The 25,982-nt window shown below is 43.7% G+C and overlaps 1 protein-coding gene across 1 annotated transcript in view; it reads left to right on the top strand.

The window, feature by feature from the left end:
• The window catches only part of schip1 (schwannomin interacting protein 1), a 215,428-nt gene that overhangs the window by 164,175 nt on the left and 25,271 nt on the right, over positions 1-25,982 (top strand). The window contains exon 9 of the mRNA XM_061046786.1: positions 9,186-9,998. Coding sequence (XP_060902769.1) covers positions 9,186-9,998 — 813 coding nt within the window. The remainder of the gene's footprint in view (positions 1-9,185; positions 9,999-25,982) is intronic.

The raw sequence follows: 25,982 nt of genomic DNA on the forward strand, positions 1-25,982 counted from the left end.
ATCAATATGTTACAGCCAGGTATTAGCAGTGCAATCCAATACAGGCGCTGGGGTTCAACTGATTAAGTAAAAATAATTAGAAAAACATGATACAGATGTGCATGGTTATGCATTATAGCACATGAGAATATATAGTGCACATACACGTGCCGATTATTGCACATGCACATGCAGTTGCCTTGGAAATAAAGAACATCCAGATACAAACACACACACACACACCAGTCTTTGTTCCGCTCTCGTTCACTCACCCATTTGAATGGAGTAAATCATCGTTGTGCTAAAGAAAGAGATTGATGACCCCTCTCAATGGTTTGGCCACCCTTTCTTATTTAGAAAGACAGGTCAGAAGGCCAGTTAAGGATCCCACCTCTATTGTGGCCACTTGACATCTCTATTCATCATTGCACAGTCTGCATCCTGATGCTGTCTCAAGGCACAGCAGGCTTTGTGAGGCACTTTGTTGGCATGTTGCAGCAGACGTGGGGGAAAAGGTGTGTGTCCACATAAGGTTACCGATATATTATATAGAGTAAGACGATCTGAATTTGTCAAGCGTCAGATGTTACCACACCCTTTTATTCTGTGATGTGTCTTCTCTTTATAACAATATCTCTGGTTTGTTATTGGTCATTAATAGGAAGGGCATTGGACCATAACTCGAGATGCTATACATGCTCCTGCTTCAGTTTGGAGAGCATGAGGATAGCATCAACGTAGATATAACAAACACATCGGGAAAAAAACTCTCTGTTGGCGCATTGGTTAGTTCATGTACAGAGGCTGTTGTCCTTCGAGTAGCCCCAGTTAAAAACCAGCCTGTGGCCCCTTTCCTGCATGACATTCCCTCTCTCCCTGATCTCCAACTCTACTGTCCTGTCTCTCAAATGAAGGCAAAAAATAAAATCCCATAAATAGAAAGTCTAATAGAAAAACTCTCTGAAAGCATCACTGCGAGGAAGACTATAAATCTTCATGATACCGAACTGATCGAAAGTATCCCAAAGAATCTCAGAAACAATTGGACATCACTTAATGACAACTAATCCTCCAGAAAAAAAAACAGCCAGTTTTTGGGCTTCTGTATTATATAGTGATTATTTGAATAGGCAATAAAGAATATGTGGGCCAAGACTTCCTTTAACATACTGTATGTAGGAATTCAGGCGGGTTAAGTCAATTTAGCCAGTTTGTCATCTTTTACATCGCAGATTGGCCAAGAGAAGCACACAGACAACCCAAGTGTTTCTCATACAGCACTGGTAAATCTTTATCATTTCCCCTCACATGTCCATGTCACGTCCTTAGAGTCTAGTACAGGGGTGGGCAAACTTTTTGACTCGCGGGCCACAATGGGTTCTAAAATTTGACAGTGGGGCCGGGCCAGGAACAGATGGATGGAGTGTTTGTGTGAACTAATATAAATGACATGTAAAAGCCATTACATGAAAGGATTTGTCCTTTAACAGGTAGCAAAGCATGAATATGCAAAATATATACAAAATATACAAATTGATTTCCAAATGCATTCATTTAATTACACTCATTCATGTGTGAAAATATGTCCACAGCAAATGCAAAGTCACAAAGCCAGTTCTTGTCGCTTAGCTCAGGAAATTTGTCGGATTTCCCCATTAACTCCAAAAATGCGCTGATCTCCTCTTTCAGCTCCCACACTCGTTGAAACACTTTGCCCAAACTTAACCAGCGGACACGAGAGTGGTACAGTAAGTCCTGATGATCCGCATCAGTTTTCTCCAGGAACGTAATAAACTGACGATGCTGAAGTCCCCTTGCTCGTATAAAGTTAACAAGTTTTACAACTGGATTCACGACATGATTAAGCTGCAATACAGACTTACACAGGGATTCCTGATGGATGATGCAGTGAAGGAAAATAACATCCTGGTCAGGGTTTTCCTCTTTCACTTTATCCTGGATTCTTTTCAGCAGCCCAACATGTTTTCCAGTTAAATTTGGCGATCCATCCGTTGTGACATTGGCAAGTTTACTCCAAGGTAGCTTCCTTCTCTCGATGACAGCAGACACCTGGTTATACAAGTCCTCTGCTCGCGTTTTTCCTTTCAGGGACTCCATGGTCAAAAACTCCTCTGTTATCTCAAAACTGTCATTAATCCCTCGGATAAAAATTAGGAGCTGAGCAGTGTCTTTCACGTCATTACTTTCATCCAGCGCTAGTGAATATAACTTAAAGAACTCAGCCTTTTTGTTTAATTCGCTGGCTATATCTTCGTCAATCAGTTCCACACGGCGAGTCACAGTCCTGCGTGATAAACTGATTTTTTCAAACTGGCCTTGGCTCTCCGGACACAAGAGACCTGCTGTCTCTACCATGCATTCTTTTAAAAACTCGCCTTCGGAGAAAGGCTTGCTAGCCTTTGCTAATTTGAATGCCAGCAAAAAACTTGCCTTGGTAGTTGACTCTTGAATCGCAGTTTGTTGGTGAAAAAAATGTTGCTGAGTCTGTAAATTAGCCTTCAACCTCTGAGCCGTTAGCCGCCCGTTCTTGCGTGGACTGCTTGCTAGCGTAGTTAGCATGCTTCGTAGCAAAGTGACGGCTGATACTGTACTCTTTGAAAACTGCGACAGTTTCTTGGCATATCAGGCATACAGCCTTTGATCGGACTTCAGTGAAAAAATATTTAGTTGTCCACTCCGTATTAAACACTCGGCATTCACTGTCCACTTTTCTTTTCTTTGGTTCGCTCATTTTTACAGAAGGGCTCATACGGGTTCATAGGGCAAAGTGAAGAAGGGAAGAAGGGAATAATACACCACACTCTGAAGTGCGCCATCTATTGGGGAAACGCGGGCATTACAGGGGAAAACGAACGAGGTTTAATTATAATAAAATTTTATTTAATAATAATAGAATTTGGACAAGTTCGGCGGGCCGGATTAAAAAGCCCAATGGGCCGTATATGGCCCGCGGGCCGTAGTTTGCCCATGCCTGGTCTAGTACATGGGACCCTTCTTGGCATCGGGTTAAAGACTGTCAGAAGTATGTGTTGAAACTAGGGAGTTATTTAAGTGGAGCAAGTATTAACGGAGAAACAGGAGTTTGTTGAAGTGAAACAACTTTTTTTCATGACAGCCAGGGTTGCATCGTCTTTATCAGAAAAAGACATGACACGGTAGGTGACTTTGTTGCTGAGTCTATTTTCTGGCCTCTTGTGGCCCCGTGTCTCTTATAACCAAGCAGGACATTTCCCATCTGCATGCCTGGCCTTGTACCACAGTCATGTTTCCAATGCTTCGTTTTCTCTGGTTCGGCCTGAGTCTTATTTCAAGGTGAGCTTTTCCCATCGGTCCCTGGGAAGAGAGAGTGTGAGGGGGGAAAAAGTGAGAGGGAGAATCCTCCAAGGTCACTTTCGGTGTCTCTCCGTTAGAGTTTGTGAGCTCCTGACAAGGCGGAGACAGTTTCAATTTCTCACTGACTGTCAGGAGCTGCCTGTTTTTTTTTAAATGCCTGCGAGACGGATATATAAGCAGAGGAAGATGTTCCCTGACTTTTTGGTATTATCTGAGGGGCATTCTTTTCTCCAGCCTTATCTCTCTGTCAGTAATAGGCCTTCAGTGATTCCTGCCAGATAGTTGTTGCGGATGGACTGCTAGGCATGCAGATAGAGCAAAGATTTCCCAGATACTGTACATAAAGACCTGGCTGTTTTTCCACGCGTTTCTGCCCCTCAGCGTTTGGCAAATCCCTTTGAATGGCAGTTTGACGTACACCACATCCACCTGTGCATTAGTAGAGCAGGGATAAAAAAGAAAGAAAAAAAAGAAAGGAGGCTTGACTCCTTAGAGTGAACTTTCTTTGACCACATCCTCAACAGAAATGCAGAAAAAGTCATCTCCTCCCAGGTTTGATGAAGACATGGATCGCAGAGCTTTGATGTGACATATCGTGGACATCTTCATCTGGTGCAGCTGACTTGAAGCGAGTTGCTGCTTTATTGTTTTCGGAAACAATTCACAGAGGGGGAGAGTTCCATGTCAAAACTGTTTTCAGACACTGTGATGCTGAGGGGAAACGGACACTTCAAAGGAAGCGAACATGTGCACAGTATGTGTGCGCGAGTGACCTGAGCAATAATGGCCTCCTGTTGTCAAGTTAATGATATGTTAATTGCCTGTTGTGTGTATGAACTTTAATTGGTCACATTCTCTTCCCCCCAAAAGGAGCTTTTTTTCACCTTAAAGGCATTCAGTTAGCTCGACAGCTCTTCACTTTACTTCACTGTGACTGATTACGTTTGGGGAATAAGTGAGGAAGTGCAGAGGGGAGGAGTGGAAGGGCTGATAAGAGAGTTGAAAGCGGTGGTGAGGAATCGGGTGGCAGGAATAGGCTGGACTCCTGCTGTCTCCTCTTTGGGGAGATCCACAGTAGTGCTGTCCCTGCTTTAGTGTAAGGAGAGGCCCACTCAGGGGTCTTTGAAGTACTGCTCTGTTATTACATGGATGCACTCATTTGTGTTGTTAAAATACGTACAATTAAGGCCCAATGTGTAAAGAAGCTCCAACCTTCAAACAAGTGATTGTTTGCTGCACCGAGCCGGCTGTTTCAGAGCTTGAGAGTTTGAATAACTTGCGATGTGCAGAGAGATTCCAAACATTACCGAGGTACAACGCAGCAGTTTTGTAATCCCATGAGCAAGTTCCTTATAATGATGCGTGTAGCTCCGCGGGTATTAAACAGCATTTATCAACAGCATTTAACTTGATCTCCGGTTTTGGTTATATGGAAATAACCAGCTGTTTAAAGAGGAAACAGAATGCAACATGAAGATATCATGCCATGTTGATGGTGACACCTCTTCAGCTCTGACACTGCAGCTGCCATCTGTGTTAGTGTGCAAGTGTGTTCACGTGTGTGTTCACTTGTTTGACTATATGTGTTTTCATCCAGCGAGACGGTTTGAGACAACAACAAAAAAGACATGACACTATCTCGGGGGCCACCCTGGTCAAATAAAGTTTGGATCCGCCCCTGTTAGACTTAGAATTTTCAAAAATTCACACACTTTCTGTCAGTGGCCTGAATCTAAGTCGTCTTAGGAGGAGTGTTGAGTGTTTTTTTTATAACCAGCTATCTGCCGTGGCTTAAAAACTCTCAATCGATCTCTGTGTGACATGATCTACAACCCAAACTGAACATTAAAACCTACACAAAAATGTTAGATTATTTATTTCTTAAGATTGCATTAGACTGTACAGATGTATCTTTTAACGGAAAATAACAGCTGTGGTTTTGTCAAGTTATTGTAGATATACTGACAGGGTCCTTGAAATCCCTGATGGTTTTTAATAAGTCTGGAAGTATTCTATATTCAGAGCACCAGAAATATGTTTAATAATTAACCTATAGTTTCCTTTCTCGTTCTCTCTCTCTCTCTCTCTCTCTCTCCCTCTCTCGGCCATTTGCAAGGTCAGTGGGTGCGGAAGGTTGGGCTTTAGTTGCTTCTGTCTTCGTCACTTTCCCCTCAGATCTGCAGGCTGCGACAGAGAGCAGAGTCGCTGTAAACACTGGACCTGTGCCAGCCGGGGAGCAGCAGCAGCAGCAGCAGCAGCATGCTTGTTTTTGCGCCCAGTTTGAAGTCCTGTTTCTAGGTTGTTGTTTTTTTTTACGTGAGGGCCGGTGTAGTGTGAAAGCGTGCGCAAGCCCACTGTATAAGGGGACGCACTTCACTGAGGAGCCTGTTTATTCTCCAGCTGACGTGGGAGCGAGGGAGCGCAGGCTGAACTGTTGGTTTGGGCATCTCTCTCTATATATCTCTGTGCCGTCTCTGTAAGAAAAAGCGCTGACCTGCTGGGATTTTAAGACATCAATTTATTCTATCAGGATTCAAGACTCCTTTTTTTTGGCTCATTTGAGAGAAGATTCGAGCACTTAAGGCGATGACTGGTCTGAATCATGCACCGGCTCTCTGTAATTTCTCTCGCGAAGCCAGCCTCGCCACCAGCACCACCACCATCCGCCCTTAGAATAGAGCCGCTGTGAAACAACTCAGCATCGTTACCGTTGTCTGACAGCTGGGATTTACACTTTACAATGTCTTGAGACGCGACAGGGAAGCTACAAAGATGATGACAGTGAGTATGGGCTCCTTTAAATGGCTCTGGTGTCCACCCAGGCTACTTTTAGCTCGTCTCCAGGGGTTGCTTGTATTTGTGCCAGCCGGCGATTTTAATTCTGACAGATAATCGGGGCTGGAGTGGGGGGGTCAGCGTGGTCACGGCTGTAGTGGGTGTCATCCATCCTCTGATAGTGTGATGTTGGGCGTTTCTGATAACGCTGTTGCCTGGGGTATATCAGGTTCCTCGTGGGACTTTTTGGGAACATTACATCATAAGAGTAGCCAATGAGGAACTGAAGAAAACGCACGCGTACTATCCAAATGTTTATAGCCTAAATAAAGCGTTTTCTTGAAATCTATTACTCCTAATCAAGACAAACTACTGTTTTTTATGTAATCACTCAACTGTCACGCGTGCAGACATGCCACTTGGAGTGCGCTCGGTGCACGCAAAGACTGGGCGTATGCGCTTGTGTCCCCTCGCAAAACCACTGAAATGTAGAGACCGCCAGGCAGAGTTGTGAGGGGCTACTCTTTCTTTGACATAAATTAAACGCCCCTCCCCTTAAAACACCCGCCCGGCTGTGGGGTGGGGATCGGTGCAGCTGTCAATTTGCATGTATTTTTTTTTTTGTGTGTGGCCAAATCCTGCCTGTATGGTCTGACTGCTTTGCGCTTCGGTTAATCCCACAGCGGATCAGCTTTAGCGCTCCAGCCTGCTTTCTTCCAGCGCCTTCCTCTCTCTCTCTCTCTCTCTCTCTCTCTCTCTCTCTTTCTCTCTCTCTCTCGCTTTCATCCACAGGCACTTTAAATGATTACATTATTTTTAATCGGACTCATGTGACCATCACGTATTGACGCGAAGAATATCTGGCACACCGAAGGCGGCGCGAATCGGGATAACGCTTTGAGGAGAGGATCGGTGGCCGAGATTTGAAACGCGATCGCATGCGTGGTGGATAGACCTGCTCCATCTGCTTCTACATAACGGTCTTCTTACTTTGGAGAGGGGGGGGGGGGGGGAAACGCCACCCGCTTCATGAAACCGGGTTTTTAAAATAGCACCACTTGCAGGGTGACAACGCCGAGATGACAGGCTGGTCCACGCAGCGCCCGGTGCTGGTGACCGTGCAGTGATCCAGCGCGTTTAGATGAGCACGTCGGTAAGCTTCTCCTTCGCTGCACTGATCCATGTTGGCGAAATCTATGCTACATTCATTTGCATACCTAAATAGACCATTCCATCTAAACAAACTCGCACAATCGTGACTGGGCTTATTTTGAAGTAAAAAAAAAACGCCGGGTTTAAGCGGAGTGTTAGGCCACAAGTAGGCTGGTAATGTGTTGTGCCCCTTAAATCCCCCCCCCCCCCCCCCCCCCCACTGTTAACCCACTAGGGCTCCTCGTGGTTTTTATGTCACAAAATCTGTCGAAAATCATCCCTGTGACTGAATGTGTGATTCTACATGTAATCATGGCTGTCTAGACTGCAAGCAAAACAAGAGTCATACACTCATGGCAACGTGTCTAATCCAGAAGGTAAAATAATACTGACATTATCTCTCCCACTTGAGACCTTGGAGGTTTCCAGCACCCCAGTGGCATTGCATTATGTAACCAAAGCTTTTTTTTTAATAGCATTGTTTTAACTATCTAGTAACTCTTAGTCATGATGCCAAGGCTTTGTGACCTCAATTTCACAGCCAGCAGTGCCACCTCCATCCCCAGGTCACGCAGCTTTACTTCTCTTCTCTCTGACCCGTTCGTATTTCACAGAGAAATGCAGGTTATTCGGCATGAAGTGGCTTATGTCTCTACACAGAATCAGCAATCTGACTATCCAGTCTCCAAATTGCTGAGTCATTTTGCTTTGCCCAACATGGATATTTTCTGCAGAGTCCTTTGACGTCAGTTTCTGCACAGGTGTGGTCTGGCACACAGCTTATTATTATTATTATTGTGATTAAACCGGATGTGTAGCGTTTTCTCCCTCACAACAAAAGAGAAACTAATGCAAGTCCTCATGGCTTTAACCAGTAATCTGCAATCTTCATAATTAATTTCTTTTCCAGAGCAGATCATAATGTGGATCACGTAGGAATGTGTCGTTAATTTCTCTTTGCCCTGAGAGAAATTTTGCCGCTGCTTGCTTTTCATTAACTTTTAAAAGTGTTGTGAGGCGCTGTGATAATGCACTCCTGTGGAGAAAAAGACTGATAACTTGTGGTGGGGGGGGGGGAGAAGGCTCGGGTCAGGTGGAGATTTGTGGAGGGGTTGTAAACAACACGGACGTTTTCATTAGCTGTGAACTAATCAGTCAGGGGGTGATTTGGACTCTGTGGGAGCATCGCAGTCAAGGTTAGACAACATCTCTGCACTCCTCCGTCCGTGTCACGGTTTGCTGTGGTTTTTTTGGGTTTTTTTTTGACATGTCAGTGTCACTCACTCTCTCCCCTCATAACGCCGTGATTTGTCCCTGTGGTGCCGTGCAGATGTAGCAGTGGGTGGTGGGATATTATTCTGACACATCCAGCCACACGGACTCCGCCTTTGCTGTTTGTGTCAAGTGTTGCACAAGCCCACACACATACATTTACCAGGACAGAGGAATCTGGAAAAACTGTTAGTTAGCGTAGTAGTCTCGTAACACTAGGAGGATTTGGAAGCAGCACAGAAGGCTTGAAAACACACATCCAAAAGTTCCTGTGGGACAGGAAGTTCTTTGTGGTTGCCGGTCTCAACCCACAGCACAAGAGTGACTAATCGAAGTCCACACACTTCCCTAAATTCACTCTTTTTATATTCCTTTTCTCCTTCGTACTTCCCTCTTCTTTTTGGTTCAACCCAGTCCGTTGGGCAGATGGCTGTCCACCGATGAGTTTGGCTTGTCTCGAGGTCTCTGCCAGTGTGGTGGTTGGTTGTTGGGTCTTTTTAAATAACATTACGAAGAGTGCCATTTAGAGCTGCTCTAACGAGTCGTAATTGATTTATTGTGATGTTAATAAAATGAAAGAACTCTTTTAAACCTTTGGGGTTTTTTTTTTTATTAGTTCCTCAGTTTCACTATCTGTTTCTTTGTCGTTGCAGGATTACCGGGAGGATGGCATGGACCTGGGGAGTGATGTATCCAGTCGCTCCAGCTCAGAGTCCAACTCCAACAAGGTCACACCGTGCTCCCCATCTCTTGACCTGGCCACCTTGGAGGACTACAAATCCTCCCCCTCTCTGGACCTGGTCACCTTAGAGGACTACGAGGAGGACGAGGACTACCAAGAGTACAAGAAGAAGGTGATCGAGGAGTGGGAGAGCGAGTACGGGGAGGACTACACCTCTCCACAGCCTGCTGGTCAGGAGGAAGGCGGCGGGGGAAGCGGCGTGGGGGATGAAGGCCTCGGCGAAGGCTACAGGAAGACAGTGAACAGTCGGAGCCTGGCTGAAGAATTCCAGGATGTGAAGTCTGTCCCGCCCCTCCCGGCCCCCAGCGGACGCACTGCAACTTCGGTCGCAGCCGTCCCAGATGAACTGAAACAGAACGGCAATCTGATTTTGCCCAGGAGCAACCAGCTTCACTCTCCCGGTGAACCAAAGGGGGGAACAGGGACTCCTAAACCTAGTCGCCGCAGTTCCAGTCAAGGCAGGGGGAGCCGCAGCACTGGAGGAGGTGGTGGAGGCGGTGGAGGAGGAGGAGGAGGAGGAGGAGGAGGAGGAGGAGGCAGTGGAGGTACTGGGGGGCGAATGGGGGGATATAAAGAGGAGGAGAGTGCAGAGGAGGAACCTCTGCCCACCATGGACTGGGCAGCCCTGGAGAGACACCTGGCCGGGCTTCAGTGCAGAGAGCAAGAGAACCAAAACCTCAACCACAACCAGAACCACAACATGGGCAAGACCCACTACACCTCGGTGAGTTTCTAAGGATTCTGCATGTAAGCTTTTCTGCTTGTGTGCCAAAGATTTCCCAACACATCATCATCTTAGTTTTTCTCATGCTTTGGTGGAATCTGTAATCCAGCAGTTATCCGTGTCAGATGGACCCTGAAAGCACGAGGCTCGGGTAGTAAGGAAAAGGGATTAGTCGGGTAGTGTAGCGCTAAGCTATGTGGCCCAGCTAATAACCATCACTGGAGGTGTTGGCTAGAGCATCTCTGTAAATCCAACACTGTGGGAAAAGCAGATTTGGTTACTCTTAGAAGGCAGAGTAGGATGTAGATATGACATATTTGACTAATTAGAGCAGTGTAATATTAATTGTTGGATGGTTTTTGATAAGTAACTGCTTCAGGAAAGATAAGTTCCTCGTCTTACAGAGCTTTTTACCTCGTTTTTAAACATCTAGATGTCCTTTGTTGTTGCCCTGTGCTGTTTCTACCAGAAGAGGTCAGTGTTGCATTGACTTTCTGCAGAGAGCTGCTGCGGGCCTTTCATTTCCACACCAGCAGCTCCACCAGCACTAAAGGCTTTTATGATTCACTTACCATCTCATGACATCACTCGGTTTGACTCACAATCCAAGCCAGAGTTTTATGGTTTCATGTTTGTGGGTCCAAAAGGGTGTAGCTTTAGAAACATTCAGGGAGGAGCAGGAGGAAATTATTTACCGCAGCCAGAGTTTCGGTTCAAGCGAGGGCAAATCTGTGTTAGAGGGGGGGAAGAAGGGGGGGATTGGTTGTGTCTTTTGGTATGCAAGTGCCAAGTCCTTTTTCCTTAGTGCACACTGACAATAGCTGCAGCCAGTGCCATTGTGAGTGTGTTGTGTGTGTGTTGTGTGTCTTTGTTTGTCTGTCCTGGAGGCCCCCTCTGTCTCCCTGAGGCATGTCAGGAATGCAGCGGGAGGAGTGGGGGGATGAGAGGAAGGAAAGGAGGAAGGGAGGAAAGGACAGGAAGATGGTATCTCTAAGACCCGGCAGTTTGGGGTCACATGGCTCGTACGTATGTCTGTGTGTGTGTGTGTGTGTCAATGTTCGTTACCTGCTGCCCCATCTTAAATGAGAAGGTCACCTCCTGGCTCGATTTTAGTCTGGAAGAAAATCTTTTGAAAGAGAGCCTCTGTCTCCATATGCGGCCACTATCTTCTGCACATACACAGCATACACATTCACACACAGGCTCTTCAGCATGTACTCATTCTCACTTGAAGAAGGCGCAAGGCCTGGCTTGGCGTTGTCAATATAAAGCTTAGTCCTGATGGAGATAAAGTGCTGCAGCCTCTAACTGTATCTTCTATTATTCGACAACTCTCAGAAAGAAAAAAAAAAAACCCTCCGATTTTGATGGCTCTGAGTAGATAAGACATCGGTTTTAGCCGCGTAATCCCACCTGAGTAGACAGCAGAAGAGATAGACCAGAAAAGACCCGTTGAACAAGGTCACATCCTGGACAATACCAATTTTAAAATCATGTAAGTGCTGCTGTAGGACTTCTGAAGTGTTTGACCTCTAGGACTTCTTGTACTCACTTCTCCGAGCCTGCTAATGTGTTAAAAGTGGAGGTTGACTTTATGCTAACCTGCAAACAAAACTCCCATAAGACATTGCGTGTGTCTTTCTATGTCATGGAGCATCAGACTTCCCTTTAATTCTTAAAATTTCAGGACTTTGCAGACACACTGGAGGAAAAGTGTGTGTGTGTATGTGCGTGTGTGTTTGTGTGTGTCTTTGGGCAGGGGGGCTTTTAAGATGTTGTTAAATATTTAGACATTCTCTCAGGCGGGACCCACCAGCGAGATGATGCGTGTGTTCATGTATGGATGGGGTCTGTCTGTCTGGGATGTTGCTGGGGTCCACGGGGACGGAGATATTCATGCTTCAGTAGAGCTTCAAAAGCATCTGTGCTTTAAGAGAGACGGGGACACGGTGAAGCTCAGAGCTAATAATCAGTGCTGGTGGCTGTCAGCGCCTAGAGACTTGTTTATCTGCTCTCCAGTCAGACGCAGTACACAACATTGTCACACATTTGCCTTGTGTATGAGAAAAGGTTTGAGTCGTGTTGGGGTAAAATGAGCTCCAAAACCAGACGCAGGCATCAGACAGGATACACAGCCACTAGCGCTGTGACCTCGTACTGGTGCTCCTGTCCACATCTCTATGGCAACAGTCCCTCTTCCTTTTTTTGCTCTGTCTGCTTGAGGACAAGGTTGAATCATAGTTCACGAGAGTTTGAGGGTCAGTGAAAAGATACATTTAAAGGAGCTTTTTTTGACATTTTACTTTTACTTTTTTTTATATATATATATATATATATATATATATATGTATATTCACAGTTTACACCACTTTTATATGAAAGTTATTTCAGAGCTATACCGTGCTACACAGCTGAGGCCATTTTGGTCCCCTCGAAAACATACAAAATGTTTGATAAAAAGCTCTACTCTAATGGTCTTAATGCACTCTGCGTAGCTAATTAACATTCAGAATGCATGTCTTTATCATCGTTAAAAATGACAACTCTACTCCGAAGTATTGTCTATTTTAAAATTGTTTCAATTAAACATTAAACAGCTTTAGATAAAAGACATAATAATGTTTTTTATTATATATATATTTTTTTTTTTATTATTTTATTGAGTGAGTATGACACTGATTACACAGTACAATCAGTGTTTCAACATAATTAATAATCATAGTTTAAAAAAAAATCCAATTTCATTCACATTTATTTCATCTCACAGGTAGTATTTAATCCCTCACCCACACAAACATACTTATCCACCATACACAAGCACCAACAAATACACATAACACACATAACACACAAAACACACAAAACACACACACACACACACACACACTCACACACACACACACACACACACACACACACAGTGCATACAACAAGGCAGATTAAGGGGTTCCTCAGAGTTTATGAAAGCTGGGTGATTTTGCGGCTCCACTCAGTCTACTCAGCTTCATAAATCGAGCTCCATCTTCTGTCAAATTGTTTTTTCTTTGTTGCTGTATTGCAAAAGGTTTCTTTCACCTAAACACACAGATGTATTAAGTTACAGCTATAATGCAGTGTAGCGCCTGCACTGTTCACCTCTCTTCTTCTTCTTCTTCTGCTGCTGTTTCCCTTCTCTCCTCTCTGTCCATCACGTGTTCCTGTCTGTCTATTTCTATTACATATAAGAAAAGAAGGACCAGCTTATAAACTGAACCAACAATTATAAATGTACATCATGTTGTAAAAACAATCTCACTGAAGTTGCTCCAGATGCTAACTTTTTTTTTCACCTTCCTTCTCTTTGTGAACCATCACAACAGATTGATTTTTGTTTGTAATGTTTACCTGGACCTGAGCTGATTTTTCTCCTCTCTTTCTACTGTAACTTTAGTTGCAGTTGTGCTTTGTATGTTTGAGACACTGATAAATGAGCTGATAGATGGAAGGCTTAGCTGAGAACTTCTTCATCTGGCAAATGAATAGCAATTTATATCACAAGTTCAAAACATCCAGGGCTGAAGCAAACTCTCCCAAAGAACATGGCATCCACAGTTACTACCTGTATGGCCTATGTGCCTTAAGTAAACCCTAAAGCTTTAGCCAACAGCAGCATATAGAGACTGCAAACAGCTAGTAAGGCTCTGTCCAAATGTTGCATTAATCTTATTGGGTGTTTTTTTGTTCCACACAAACCTTTTAGCAAGTTTGGTTTTGCAGGCCATTTTTTTAAGTAGGCTAAGTCTCATATCAGATTCTTGCTTTGACTAGGAATGTTTAATCATATTCCGGGAATGGCTGTGTTGATTTTTCTCCATGACATGACTTGTTTCTTTGTGCTTCTTGCATTAAAACAGAATACTTTGGCTATGGCAGCAGTCCATGAGTGAAAAAACCCCATTCATTTATCCTGCATTGGATTTATTTTCTCTATTAATGAAGCAGTCTTCTAGTGCAGGTATGTTTATTTTGGGTGTGGTTTCTTGCTGCTGTAATCTCAGCATCTGCCTGCAGGCTGTGGGAGTGGGAGTGGGAGTGGGAGTGGGAGGCGACGTCTGTGTGGGGTTCAGTAAGACTCACGAGGAGGAAGGGCACGCTGACCCGTTTGTAATTTGTTTCTAATGAACTCTGGAGTCGCGTGGCAGAGAGGGGCCCACAGGGACCTCAAGCACACATGGGGAAACTCTATCCCTAAGCCTCCATTTAGCTCCGCACCCCTGAAAGGTAAACAATAATATTATTCTCCGGAGATGGTAGTGAGTTGAAAAAGGGGCGCAGATGGGGTCAGTCTACGTGTATGGGCAGACACTCAGAGATTTACCTGTGCGTTGTTGCATATTGAAAAAAAGTATTAAATCTATGCCTGCAAGCCACTTCTTTTTCAATCTCCTCACAGACACACCCAGACTTACTCATCTAATTTAAAAACAGCCCGAAGGCGAAAGTGTGCTTATAGAGATAGGGCTTCTGCTGAGTCCTGCATCACTCTCTAAAAAAGCTCTCTCTATATGACGCACACTCAAACCCAGCCACTCACAAATTAACTGAAGTTTACTGAGACGTAACATATATTTAACCTTTGAGTACACAGTCTTGTACATCAAACACAAACAGAATCTGTCAAATAGCAGGTAAACGCAAGAAGAGGCTCAAGTTCACACATTGACTCACTAATGCTTATGGGTTATGACATCTGTGAAATCCAAGATTTTGCACAAATTACATCACAAAGATTTCACCTTAAACCCACCAAGGCGTACTCATTACTCATACATATAATAAAATAATAAGATTCTATGTATGCTAATCACAAAAATGAATGTTTTACCATCTTGTTAGGGCTGCAGGACTTATGTATCATAACAGCTGTAAAGGTAACTTCCATCATTAGTCGACTAAGAAAATAGATACGAGCTTGATGTCTGAGAAAAAACAAACCTCAGATTATGCACATATTTAAAAACAAAAAAAAACTGTAAAACACTAGATGCAAAGAGTTGCATTATGGGACTTGTAGGATCCTTGGATACAGACTCTCACCTGGACATTAAAAGTCATGATCAGTTAGCCTCTGCTGCCTATTTTGTCCAGCCTTTTTCTGTGTCTTTTTGGGAGTCTTGCAACCTTTCGTAAACACGATTCAATAATTTGTACTTCATGTTAATGTCCTCAAAATGAATAATCAGGGGCACTGGTGGCGTAGTGGTTAGTGCGCGCACCCCATGTATGGAGGCTGTAGTCCTCCAAGCGGGCGGCCCAGGTTGGAATCAAAGTCGTGGCGCCTTTCCCGCATGTCCTTCCCCACTCTCTCGCTCCCTGATTTCAGACTCTATCCACTGTCCTGTCTCTCGAAAAAAGGCACAAAAAGCCAAAAAATAAATCTTAAAAAAAAAAAGAAAAAAATACTAATCAATGTGATATTAAAATGACAAGAGTCCACATACTGCTGAATCTTTCATATCAAAGCTTGAAGGACAGATGTAGGGATTTCATCTTCCTCTATTTCCAGCTGTCAGAGGAAGCAACAGGCCCGTGATCAGCTACATAATAGGAAAGTGCCTCTCAAGCACGCCTTATAAACAATAATCGGGTTAAGACTTGCACCAACTTCCACAAGTGTTGAGCTGCTCTGCCCCAGAGAAGCACTTGAGGGCTGTGGAAAATAAAAGGGTGGGAAAGAAGCAGCTAGAGGCTAGTGAATCGAGCAAAAAGCAGAGAGTGGTTTCTGGGTTTCTTTCCCTCCACTCTGCACTCTGTGATTATGTGCGAGTTCAGCAGTTGAACTGTGCCCGCCACCCTCCACTAACAACCTAACTACTACCTTGGCCCGGCGCTCAGGCTGTATGGAGTGAGAGAGGGCGAGGGCAGGAGAGGAAAGAAATTGTAGGTTTTGTAAAGCCTTGAGTGCAGTTATAGTGGATATAAATAGGTTCAAACAATGTGTGTGGAGTGGTCAAACAAGGAGTCGGGTTCTGAACGGGGAAACAAAGCATGGATGTCGGATTTAGCAGAGAGAGTAAGTAAGTAGATTTTGTGACGGTTGGGATTTGAATATGTATATATATAATATATAATGTATATATATATGGGGTTTTAGATTGCCAAAATGGGGTGTAAAGATGAGGTAACAGAATCTAAATGCAAATTATGATTGGGAATAAAGTGGGAGGAGCTTAATAGGCAGTGGGCGGGGCTTTTGTCCAGGTGTAGGAGCACCCTCTGAGGCTCCAGTGTCTGGTTCCAACCCTCTATGCTTAACCACTGCTCCCCGTGTGTGTGTGTGTGTGTGTGTGTGTGTGTGTGTGTGTGTGTGTGTACCAGCTGCAACACGCCCGGCCCTCTCTCTCTCTCACACACACTCTCCTCCTCACACAAACACACACACACACACTGACTGCACTGCCTCTGCTTTAGAGTCAACCATTTTTCTGTCTTCTGTTAGTCCACACACACATGTTCACACACACCTCACCTCACTGAAACAAAGGATATTTTTTTCCTTCTCATGGTTTTCTGACAGCCGGCGAGAGTTGTTAAAAAAAAAAAAAAAAAAACGTTTTTCTCTCAGTGGAGTATTTTTTTTTATCTCAGCTTAACCTTGGATTCCTCACAGCACGTCGGGCACTTAACTCAGGTAAAGCTGAATATCATCAAATGTGTATAAGTTCACTTTTCTGTACATTTCATAAACATGTGATGTCTCTGCTGTTAGACCGAGACAAAAGATCAGATTCAAAGAAGAGAGATCAAATGTTAGGCAAAAGACACCAAATGTAATTATAGCCAAGGGCACTACATTCCTCTGCTGTCACATGCTTTCTTTTGAGTTGCTGTGTAACATAGTATGTTCAAATAGTGTTAGCATGCTTCAATATGTTGAATAAGGAAACAGAAGTAGAGCCAACTCCACATCTGTCCCTGCATCTTTGTTTCCTCAGAAGTCTGTTCACTGTGACCCTTTAACAAAGAGCAGGTTCATGCTGGCAGGACTTTGACCATATGTGGGTTGCTGCAGGTATAGCACATGTTTTTTTTCTCTTCTTTTTCTGGCAAAGAAAAGAATCTCCTCAAATGTGCAGTGCGTGTGGGTTTGACTCCTGTTTTAAATAAGCAAAGCTCTGAGCTACCACACACCTGTTTTGAATGTTCCCGAGGTGCAGAGAAAGTGACAGCACAGGCAAAGCTCAGAGAACGAGCCACGGATCTAAACCTACAAAGGCATAATTCAGATGTGCTCTTCATGGTCACCTGCATGACACAGAAGCTATCGAATCACAACACAACAGAGCAGCAAAAAAAATGTTTCCTGAGTCTTCTGTGAATGAATAAGATCCTGAAGTTTTCCTTTGCACTGCGGACTTGTCAGTCTTTGCCTGCGAAACGAGAAAAGAAAGGGCAGAAGAAAAAAACATTTGAACAGTTTACCTTAAATGGGTATAATCAAATTCGCAGGGGCCGAGCAGCCAGCCGGTTAGCTCACTCTTTGTTGGCGATTTAACACGCTCAATCAGACAACTGTCGCCTAATGGCCAACTGCCTGCTTGTTGTTGAAGGCAGTAAAGATATAAAGCGGTGTTTGCATGAAGATGGAGAATATTAATGACAGAAGAGCCCCCATCCTTTAATCGTGGTCAAAAAAGTATAAGAAGTTTAACAAATGAGGTGGTCAGCTGGACCATGTGACGTCTTGTAAAGCCTTCTCACGTGAACATGCAAGTGAAATCAAAACGTCTGCTGTTCACCTGCGCAGAGGGTTCTGCGTCTTCTCCACACACAGACCTTAACCAGGGCAATTAGAAACATCAACAACAACGAAACACAAAGGTTATTAAGTTTAAGAGAGCAGTGCCAATGTCTGACTCTGAACTGCTCTTATCTTGTGTCAAAGTGCAGTTTATACAGCGTCCTGATAATGTCTCCTCGTCTGCACGTGTAAACAAACACAAAAACATAATAAACCTACGTGCAGTGATGGGTTTAAATGACGAAGGTGATGAAGGCTGACAAGTGTCTCATTTGGTCACTTGATGTCAAAGGTAGTTGACTAGAGATACATTGAGGATTGTGTCAGAAAACAGTCATCCGTTCAGTGCTCTACTCACTAAGTTCAGGACTGAATCGTTGGCTCATCAGACAGAGCGATGCATGATGGAATGTGGTGCCATCTGTTGTAAAGCTCTTTTACCAATGCAGTGTGGCAAACTTGGATTCCACTATTTAGGGTTTCAGAAAAATGCTTTAAAGTTCCTGTGAGGAGTTTTCAGCTTGGCACGAAGGGTTTTTTAGCCTCATACCAAATATTTATCTAAAATCTCAAAGTTCTTGTTCTTCTCCTCTGTATCTTCTTTTCTTCTTCTTATTACTCTTTTTTTATCTGTTCTCCTCTTTGTCCTTTTCCTTCTTCATCATCATCATCCTTCATGTTTGTCTTCGTTTTCTGCTTCTTCTATTTTTCTTTATCTTCCTCTTCTTTTTTATGTTCTTGTACTCCGTCATCCTGTCTTCTCCTTCTTCTTCTTCTTCTTCTTCCTGACCCCCGCTGTCCTTTACTACCATCCATGTCCTGTTTCCGGCTAATTGTCCTCTTCCTGAGTCTGTCAGGAAGCATTATAACCTAATGTTCTTACACAGCCAAAATACAGCAGGAGACCATTTACTTCCCCAAAAGCCTGAACCCCCTCCCCCCCCCAAAAACCCCCCCTCCCTCCCCTTTCCACCCTATGAAAACTATCAAATAGGGGCGCGGGGCCGTGAGTGGCAGAGCGTGCTGTGGAGGAAATGAGGGATTTATGTAGCAGCGAGGAGACGGGCCTCTAATGTTATAACTTCTTGTCAGTCCTCAGACTGCACAGTCACACCGGAGCAGAGAAGTCACACACACACACACACACACACACACACACACACACACACACACACACACACACACACACACACATGCTCACACTCAGGCTGGCTATACAAGAGAGAGAAAAATCAAGGTTTACTGCAAGAATCCAGCAAAAAGAGAGCAAGGGCTGGAAATTGAGAAAGAGAGACAGAGGGTTTATGTTTTTCTAGTGAAGGATTTTAAACTTCCATCAGTCACCTCGCCTGTCTCTTTTCAGGAGAATAAAAGGAATGAGTCTCACACACACACACACATGCAGCAGCCTGTGTTTGTGGGGAGAGTGCACAAGCGTGCGTGGACATGTGTGTGCTCATTTGGGTGGAGCTGAAACAACGCTCCTCTCTGCTTCTAATTATACGGTGTGTTTAGGTGTGTGTGCGTGTGTGTGTGTGTGTGTGAATTTGGAAGTTAGAGAAGTAGGTTGTGAACTCAGTCTGTTTATATCTGGCTAAAAATAAAAGGAGGCATGTTTAAATCACATCTACGCTCCCACAAAGGCCCCAACAAACCAGGAGTATTTTTGTCTCCATGACACTGACTCTTATCTAAGCACTGAGAGAGAGAGAGAGAGAGAGAGAGAGAGAGAGACACAGTGAGATACTTTGTGCCATCTCATGCAGAGAGCTTCATCTGTTGCTGTAGAGAGCAGCACATATTCATCTCCTTCCATAACCCATGAATAATCATTCCATCAGACTACTGTAGGCCTGCAGTTTATGATGAGTCGCTATTATTATTATTATTATTATTGTCGGATTAAGATCTGTTTATCACTGAACTGGGTGAACTGTCACTGGGTGGACTGAAAGTAGTAAAAAAAAAATAGATGTTTCATTTCCTAAAGCTGAGACGACATGTTCATATTTGCTCGATTGTCCACTGCTCATAAACCCCCAGTCTGTTTTTATGACTGTATCGTAATGAATACAGATCCATCATCCAGGCAGCTGTTTCTTTAGAGCACACTGCAATTTGTTCATATTGCGTCAGTAAGAAAGGAAGAAGCAACACACATGAAGTAGTCACTCGTAACAACATCAAAATAGAGAAAAAAACTACTTTTTTAAACAACATGTATTTTTGTCCTCGCCTGCTGTTCAAAGCTCAGAGGTACTCGTGGTGGATGACTACTTTCACAGAAAGAGAGAAAGCAGATATTTCATTATTTCAAACCTTTAATGACGCTCACTGCAGATGACAAACTCCGACAGTGTCCTCGGTTATTGTCGTAGATCGACACATAATGACACCCAACTGCACAAAAACAACAATCTGTACACTGATGTTTACAACACACTCAATGGGCGACAATTACATGTTCACAATACAAACAGCAAACCAGGCATTCAGTCCACTACAAAGCATGATTTTACTTTTTTTTCTCATTTTGCTCACTTTTTCTCATTTTGCTCACTGTGTCCCACTCTGCTCACTGATCCCCTTTGTTTCAGGGTTAGACTCAATTCAGTTCTTTTCCCTATATTTCCATTCTGAATGTCTTTATCTGTAGTCAAGATAACAAGCATCACAAATCTCTGTCTCACTGTGTGCCTCAGCTGCTTAGCATTCAGTGTGACTCACACCTCCTGTGTCTTAATGGACTCTGTCATTGCACAAATGTAACTAGTGGCCAGTTAGTCATTTACTCCTTTGAGATACATATTTGTTGATGCATTTATAAAAAAAATGTGGAACACACATTAATACAGCCTGGTGGTCACAGCAGGCTCAGATTTTCCACCAGTAATGTAGACAGTCCTCATTAGAACAACTTCTGGTGGTGGTTCAGACTGAACACACACACACACACACACACACACACACACACACACACACACACACACACACACAGACACACACATGCATGCATGCACTCCCTGGCCTTCCACATCAGTTCCTCCCTGTCAGAGCGAGCTCATTACCGCCAGATCTCGGGCCCTCACACTGAGCCGACCTGCTTTGCTATGCAGTGTTTTTACACTGGCACAAAATGTCAGCCCACTAAAAGCGTCTGTGCTCCTCTCTGCCTGCTGAGAGGGAGAAAGACAGCGAAGGAGGAGGAAGAAGGACAAAATAAAGCAAATGTAACCACACTGAAAGGCCAGGGAGAAAAACTAGTGAGAGAGGAGGGAGGGAGGGAGAGATGGCAAGGAGGCCGAAAAAGAGAGAGGGCAAGCTGTTTGTTGGAGAGAGGGAGGAGGCATAGCAGCAGACTGAGAATCCTGATTTTTCCATGAGCTGTACGTAATGATACATTTACCACCCACAGTATCCTTTCCATCTCTGTACACAGAGTCGAGAAGACGAGATGTCATCCCTCTGTTCTCAGAGGCGTATGATTAGGAATATCTGTTTGCATCTCTAAATATGCTCACATCACAGAGTTAAACACACAGAGTCCCACATGAGTTCACTTGGGATGCTGCTCGAGTGCTGCGTTCACTTCAAAACAATCCCAGTCACAGTGACACATATAACAGCGATTCCCCTATGTACACGCATAAATTACACTCTGCATTTGAATTTTTGCATTAGTGTCAGCATACTGCAACTTCTAAGCATAAAGACGCTTTCCGCACAGATCTTCTTGTCTCTTAGTTCTTAGATTTATACCACTAAAATGAAAATCTCACAGTGTGGCCAATGTGTGGGAGGCTGAACTCCAATCTGCCAGCCTGTTGTCTCCTCCTGTCTTCTGTTAAAAAAAATCTTTCCTCTCTATCTTCCTCGTGCTGATTTTTTTCCGCTTTTATAACCACAAATGTTGTCATGTGTTTTGTTGTTTCTCTTTTGCATATAGTCAACTAATCTGACCATCAGGGGCTGCACACAATGCATTCTGGGAAGTGTCGGACATTGTTTTCCTCTTTGGTGTGAATGTAAGTGGTGCTGTCTCGGTCCCCACCTGTGCAATGACTCAGATTGTAACCTTGACAACCGTGTGAAGGTCAGCGGGGGGGGGGGTTTCGGAGTGACTGCTTCCATGGTGATAGAGGAGAGAAAGGGGGCTGCTGTGGATTTGTGCATCAAAGCATGGCTCACAGATGTTGCACATCAAAGTTCTTTTTCTCCCTGCTGTGTTTGCCTGCCCTTGTTGTGGTGCATACATGCGCTGCCAGAAAGAGGAATCAGTATTGATTTGTATTCAAAGAGGGGGAGCATCAGGCTTTAGTGTGTCTGAGGCTGAAGAGATCTTAATACTGGGGCTTGGACATGACATCACTCAATCAATACTACATGAGATTGTTTTCATCCTTGATGATGTCAGATATTTAAACCTGTAGACCCACTAAGGAGGAGGTTTGGTCTAAAATGGACGAGTATCTGTAGTACTTTTGAGAGAGTGGATCTTATAAGTTCTAGATATAGTCTAACTACACAAAAAAAAAATGTATCATCAAGGCTTTGTTCAAATTGAGGGTACAACCTTGAATGATAAGTCTTACTTATAAAAGACAAGGCTCTTGAAGAAAACCCAGTCAGTCCTGACTGAGCGTATCACTTCCTCGTCAAAGAGTTCAGTTTTCTTCCTCGTCTTTCCATAACGTGATTTTTTTTGTGGACTGTATTTATTATATGTTGTATACCTTTTAAGTGGTGTATGCTGGCTGGACACCACAGAACAGTCCAGATATCTTGACCTTTGACTTTGAACATACTATTGAAAAAGCTCTCCTCAAAGGAGTTCAACTGGTTCATTTGCTTTTAAACACAACAAGTAAAGAATGTATATTACATTTTAATAGATTTTAAGATTACAATACTTTATTCATTTCCAGCAGGGAAACTAAATTCATTCAAACTATATCGACAGTATAATCACAACACACAACAAGTAAATAAATAACAAACACCACTGAGACATCATTTAGACATCATTTACAGACATAAATCAGAGATGTTCATTAACATTTCTGACAGCTGCTGGAACAAATGACCGTCTAAGTCGTTCAGTAGAACACTGAGGCATCACTAGTCGCTCACTAAAGGAGCTTCAGAGTCCATTAAAAACAAATCTTCACCACATGTGGGGAATGAAATAATAATTTTCAAGAGAAGTCTGGACCATGTTGGCCCTCTTGCCAATGACAGCATATGGAGGGCATATGTTTCAAATAGTTGCCTCCTTCAGACACTGCCCAACAATATAACACGCATTTATTGGAAAGGAAGTTAAACCTATAGTTGAACTACAGTTTTAGTCTACAGTTTCCATTAAAAGGTATTTTTCTTGGGATCTACAGACTTATTTATATTGTGCTGTGTAGTCCAACAAAAGTCAACCAAACAGGAGAGGGCTGAAAAGAGCAAAATACAAACCATATTAGGAGAAAAAGCTGTCTTCATCATGCAGTGTTTCATCTCCCTGCTATTTCTCCCTTGACCTTTTTTTTTTTTCACCTTCCCACTGCATGCCTGTTAACTCAGCAGCATCTTTAACGTGCATTTATGAGGCCTGGGACGGCAGCTTTCACTGCAAGAGATACAACTTTATCACAGGTCAACGTCGTGCACAGATAATTATATCCAAGGTTGGTGTAACACCATGCAGCTGGGCACCGCTCTGAAGGCCAAACATGAGCTGGTGCATGTGCAGCGTCAGGCAGAGCGATCCGAGCAGGGAACTTATCGATCCGCTTCCATGTCATTAAACCAAAGAGTGGTCTTGTTAAGGAAAGCAGCCCCACCCAACAGAGATCAATGTCGAAGAGAGATGTCTGGATAACAGGAGGTGTGTGAGCTTTACCCTTGCCGAAAATAAATGAAAAAAAAAAAGAAAGCTGAATTGAAAGATGATGGATTCGGATTCAAATCCAGCACTGCGCTTTCTTAAATATCAGCGAATGTAGCACTCCCACTTCTTCAATAAGATGAACCAAACATTGTCCAACCAAATGTATGGAAGGACTGAAAAACCAGGCACTTAACAATACTTTTCTTACAGTGTAGATAAATCATTGCTAGAATGTGTAGTAGTGCTGGGATCATTTTTTAATGATAGTATAGTAAGCTCTATACTCTACCTGTGAGGCTCTAGTCGAGGCTCATCGACTAGACTCACTTAAATGATCACAAAAACTGCTGACAATTATTGCATCAAGCTCCAGATGCAGAACTCTCAGAAAGCAGTGCACGTTCACCTCTCTGAGAGCTCAAACATTGGTCGACACTCCAGAAAACAAAGAGGTGGATGTATAACAGTGATGTGTTGAGGTCAGGATAGAGGAGCGGATGGAGAGATTGAGAAGGCAGAGATTATGTGAGTAGGTTGGCCTGCCTTTGGATTATAGACCATGCCATCTGCCACTGTGGGACTATAATCCTACAAAGAGAAAAACAGAGAATGAGGGGAAGATGCCGTGCAGTGGCCATGTATAATTTAAGGCCAATGACATCATTGTCATGACACATTTTTAACTGAGTATGAGTGTTGTCGCACCAAAGTTTGGTTCAGGAACTGTCCAACTGAGAAAAACATGCAGGATGTCAAATCTGACCACAGGTTTTAGTCCAGGTTTTGGTGCTTTTTTTCATTTTTTGGGGGGTTTTTGTGTGTGTGTTTTTTTTTTCAGTATAAATAAAAAGAAACATAAGGGAATCCTGGATTGATATCAGATGTGTTTTATTGCTGCCTCTTATTCTTATTGACTTTTCATGCAGCATAAACAGGATTGAGATAAAGGTTATAGGAGAAAGTCACTGCTGCCCTTCTCTTTTGCTCCCTCTGGCATAACTCCATATAAACCAGCGGAATGACACCCCGACCCTGACCCCCACTCACCTCACCCTCCCTACCTCCTTTTTCCACCGTCCCCTCTCCCCACTCACCAACTCTGCACACACTCAGCCTAACAGCTCCTCCCCTTTTCCAGCCCGTACCAGACAGGGAAAAAAAAAGCTTTTCGCTGCAACCCTCCCTCCCTCTTTTTCTCTCTCTCTCTCTCTCTCTCTCTCTCTCTCTCTCTCTCTCTCTCTCCTGTTCGCTCTCACCCCTCCTCCTCCATACTCTCCCTCCCCTCCCTCTCTCTCTTTTGGCTTTTGGGGAAGCGGCGATCAGACCCTGCCCTTCTCTTTGAACAACCAGAGAAAACCAGAAAACAATCAGGAAACAGAGACAGAAAACAGACTGAACTAAAAGGAGAGACAAGCAGGAGCATTGGTCTTTTTTTTGTTGTAGTTTAGATCTTGAACTGAGTGGGATCCGTCCCCTTCCTCCTTTTCCTCTCCTCTTCCTCTTCGCTGGAATACCACTGCAGGGCTGGGAATCTTATCCCAGTCCCACTCCTGTTCTCACCACTCAGCCTGCTCCGTGTTAGGATGCTGTGAAAGATGGTCCACCAGGAAAACTGTGCTTACCAGGTAGTTTTCAAAGCCACATATCGCATCACTTTTGTTCATTTTCTTGCTAGTTTGATGTCAATTGCGTTGTTGTTTTGCCCTTACAGTTAAGTTTATCTTTAATCTTTGGATGTCATGTTGAAATTCTGAAATGTTTTGTACATCTGTGGGACTTGTGTGTCATTGCAGAGACCAGTATGGGAGTATTTCTCTTTTTTTTTTTTTTTCTAGTTACGTGATTGTGTTTTGAATCTGATGGCTTGCTGGTTGCTAAGAGAGCACTTGACTCAAGGGAATAATGTCCTACCTCCACTCCAGCTCCTCCTCAATCAGCCCCATCAATCCATGTCAAGGAGGCATGAGGTGTGCATGCATCTGCAAGCTCACAGTGTCACGACTGAACAGTGTGTTTGAGCAAGTGTATCCTGGGGTGCTGTTTTGATGTAGAGGATGCATATAATTAAGTTTGTGCAGCAGGGAAATAGTGGTAGAGAGAATTTAAATGTGAATGGTTGCTTGGAGGGTTGTGTATTTGAGTGTATGCGTGTTAATGTGTGTGTGTGTGTGTGTGTGTGTGTGTGTGTGTTGTTGGATTCTGGTGTGACATGTGACGAGAAATGTCCCATTTTATCTCGATAGGAATGAAGCAGGCATGATTAAAGGAAACAGAGTACATCACAGCTGTGCATCCGCTTTCTGTGTTACCAGCTCTGCTAAAG

Source organism: Labrus mixtus, chromosome 9, assembly GCF_963584025.1.
Source record: "Labrus mixtus chromosome 9, fLabMix1.1, whole genome shotgun sequence".
Taxonomy (NCBI): domain Eukaryota; kingdom Metazoa; phylum Chordata; class Actinopteri; order Labriformes; family Labridae; genus Labrus; species Labrus mixtus.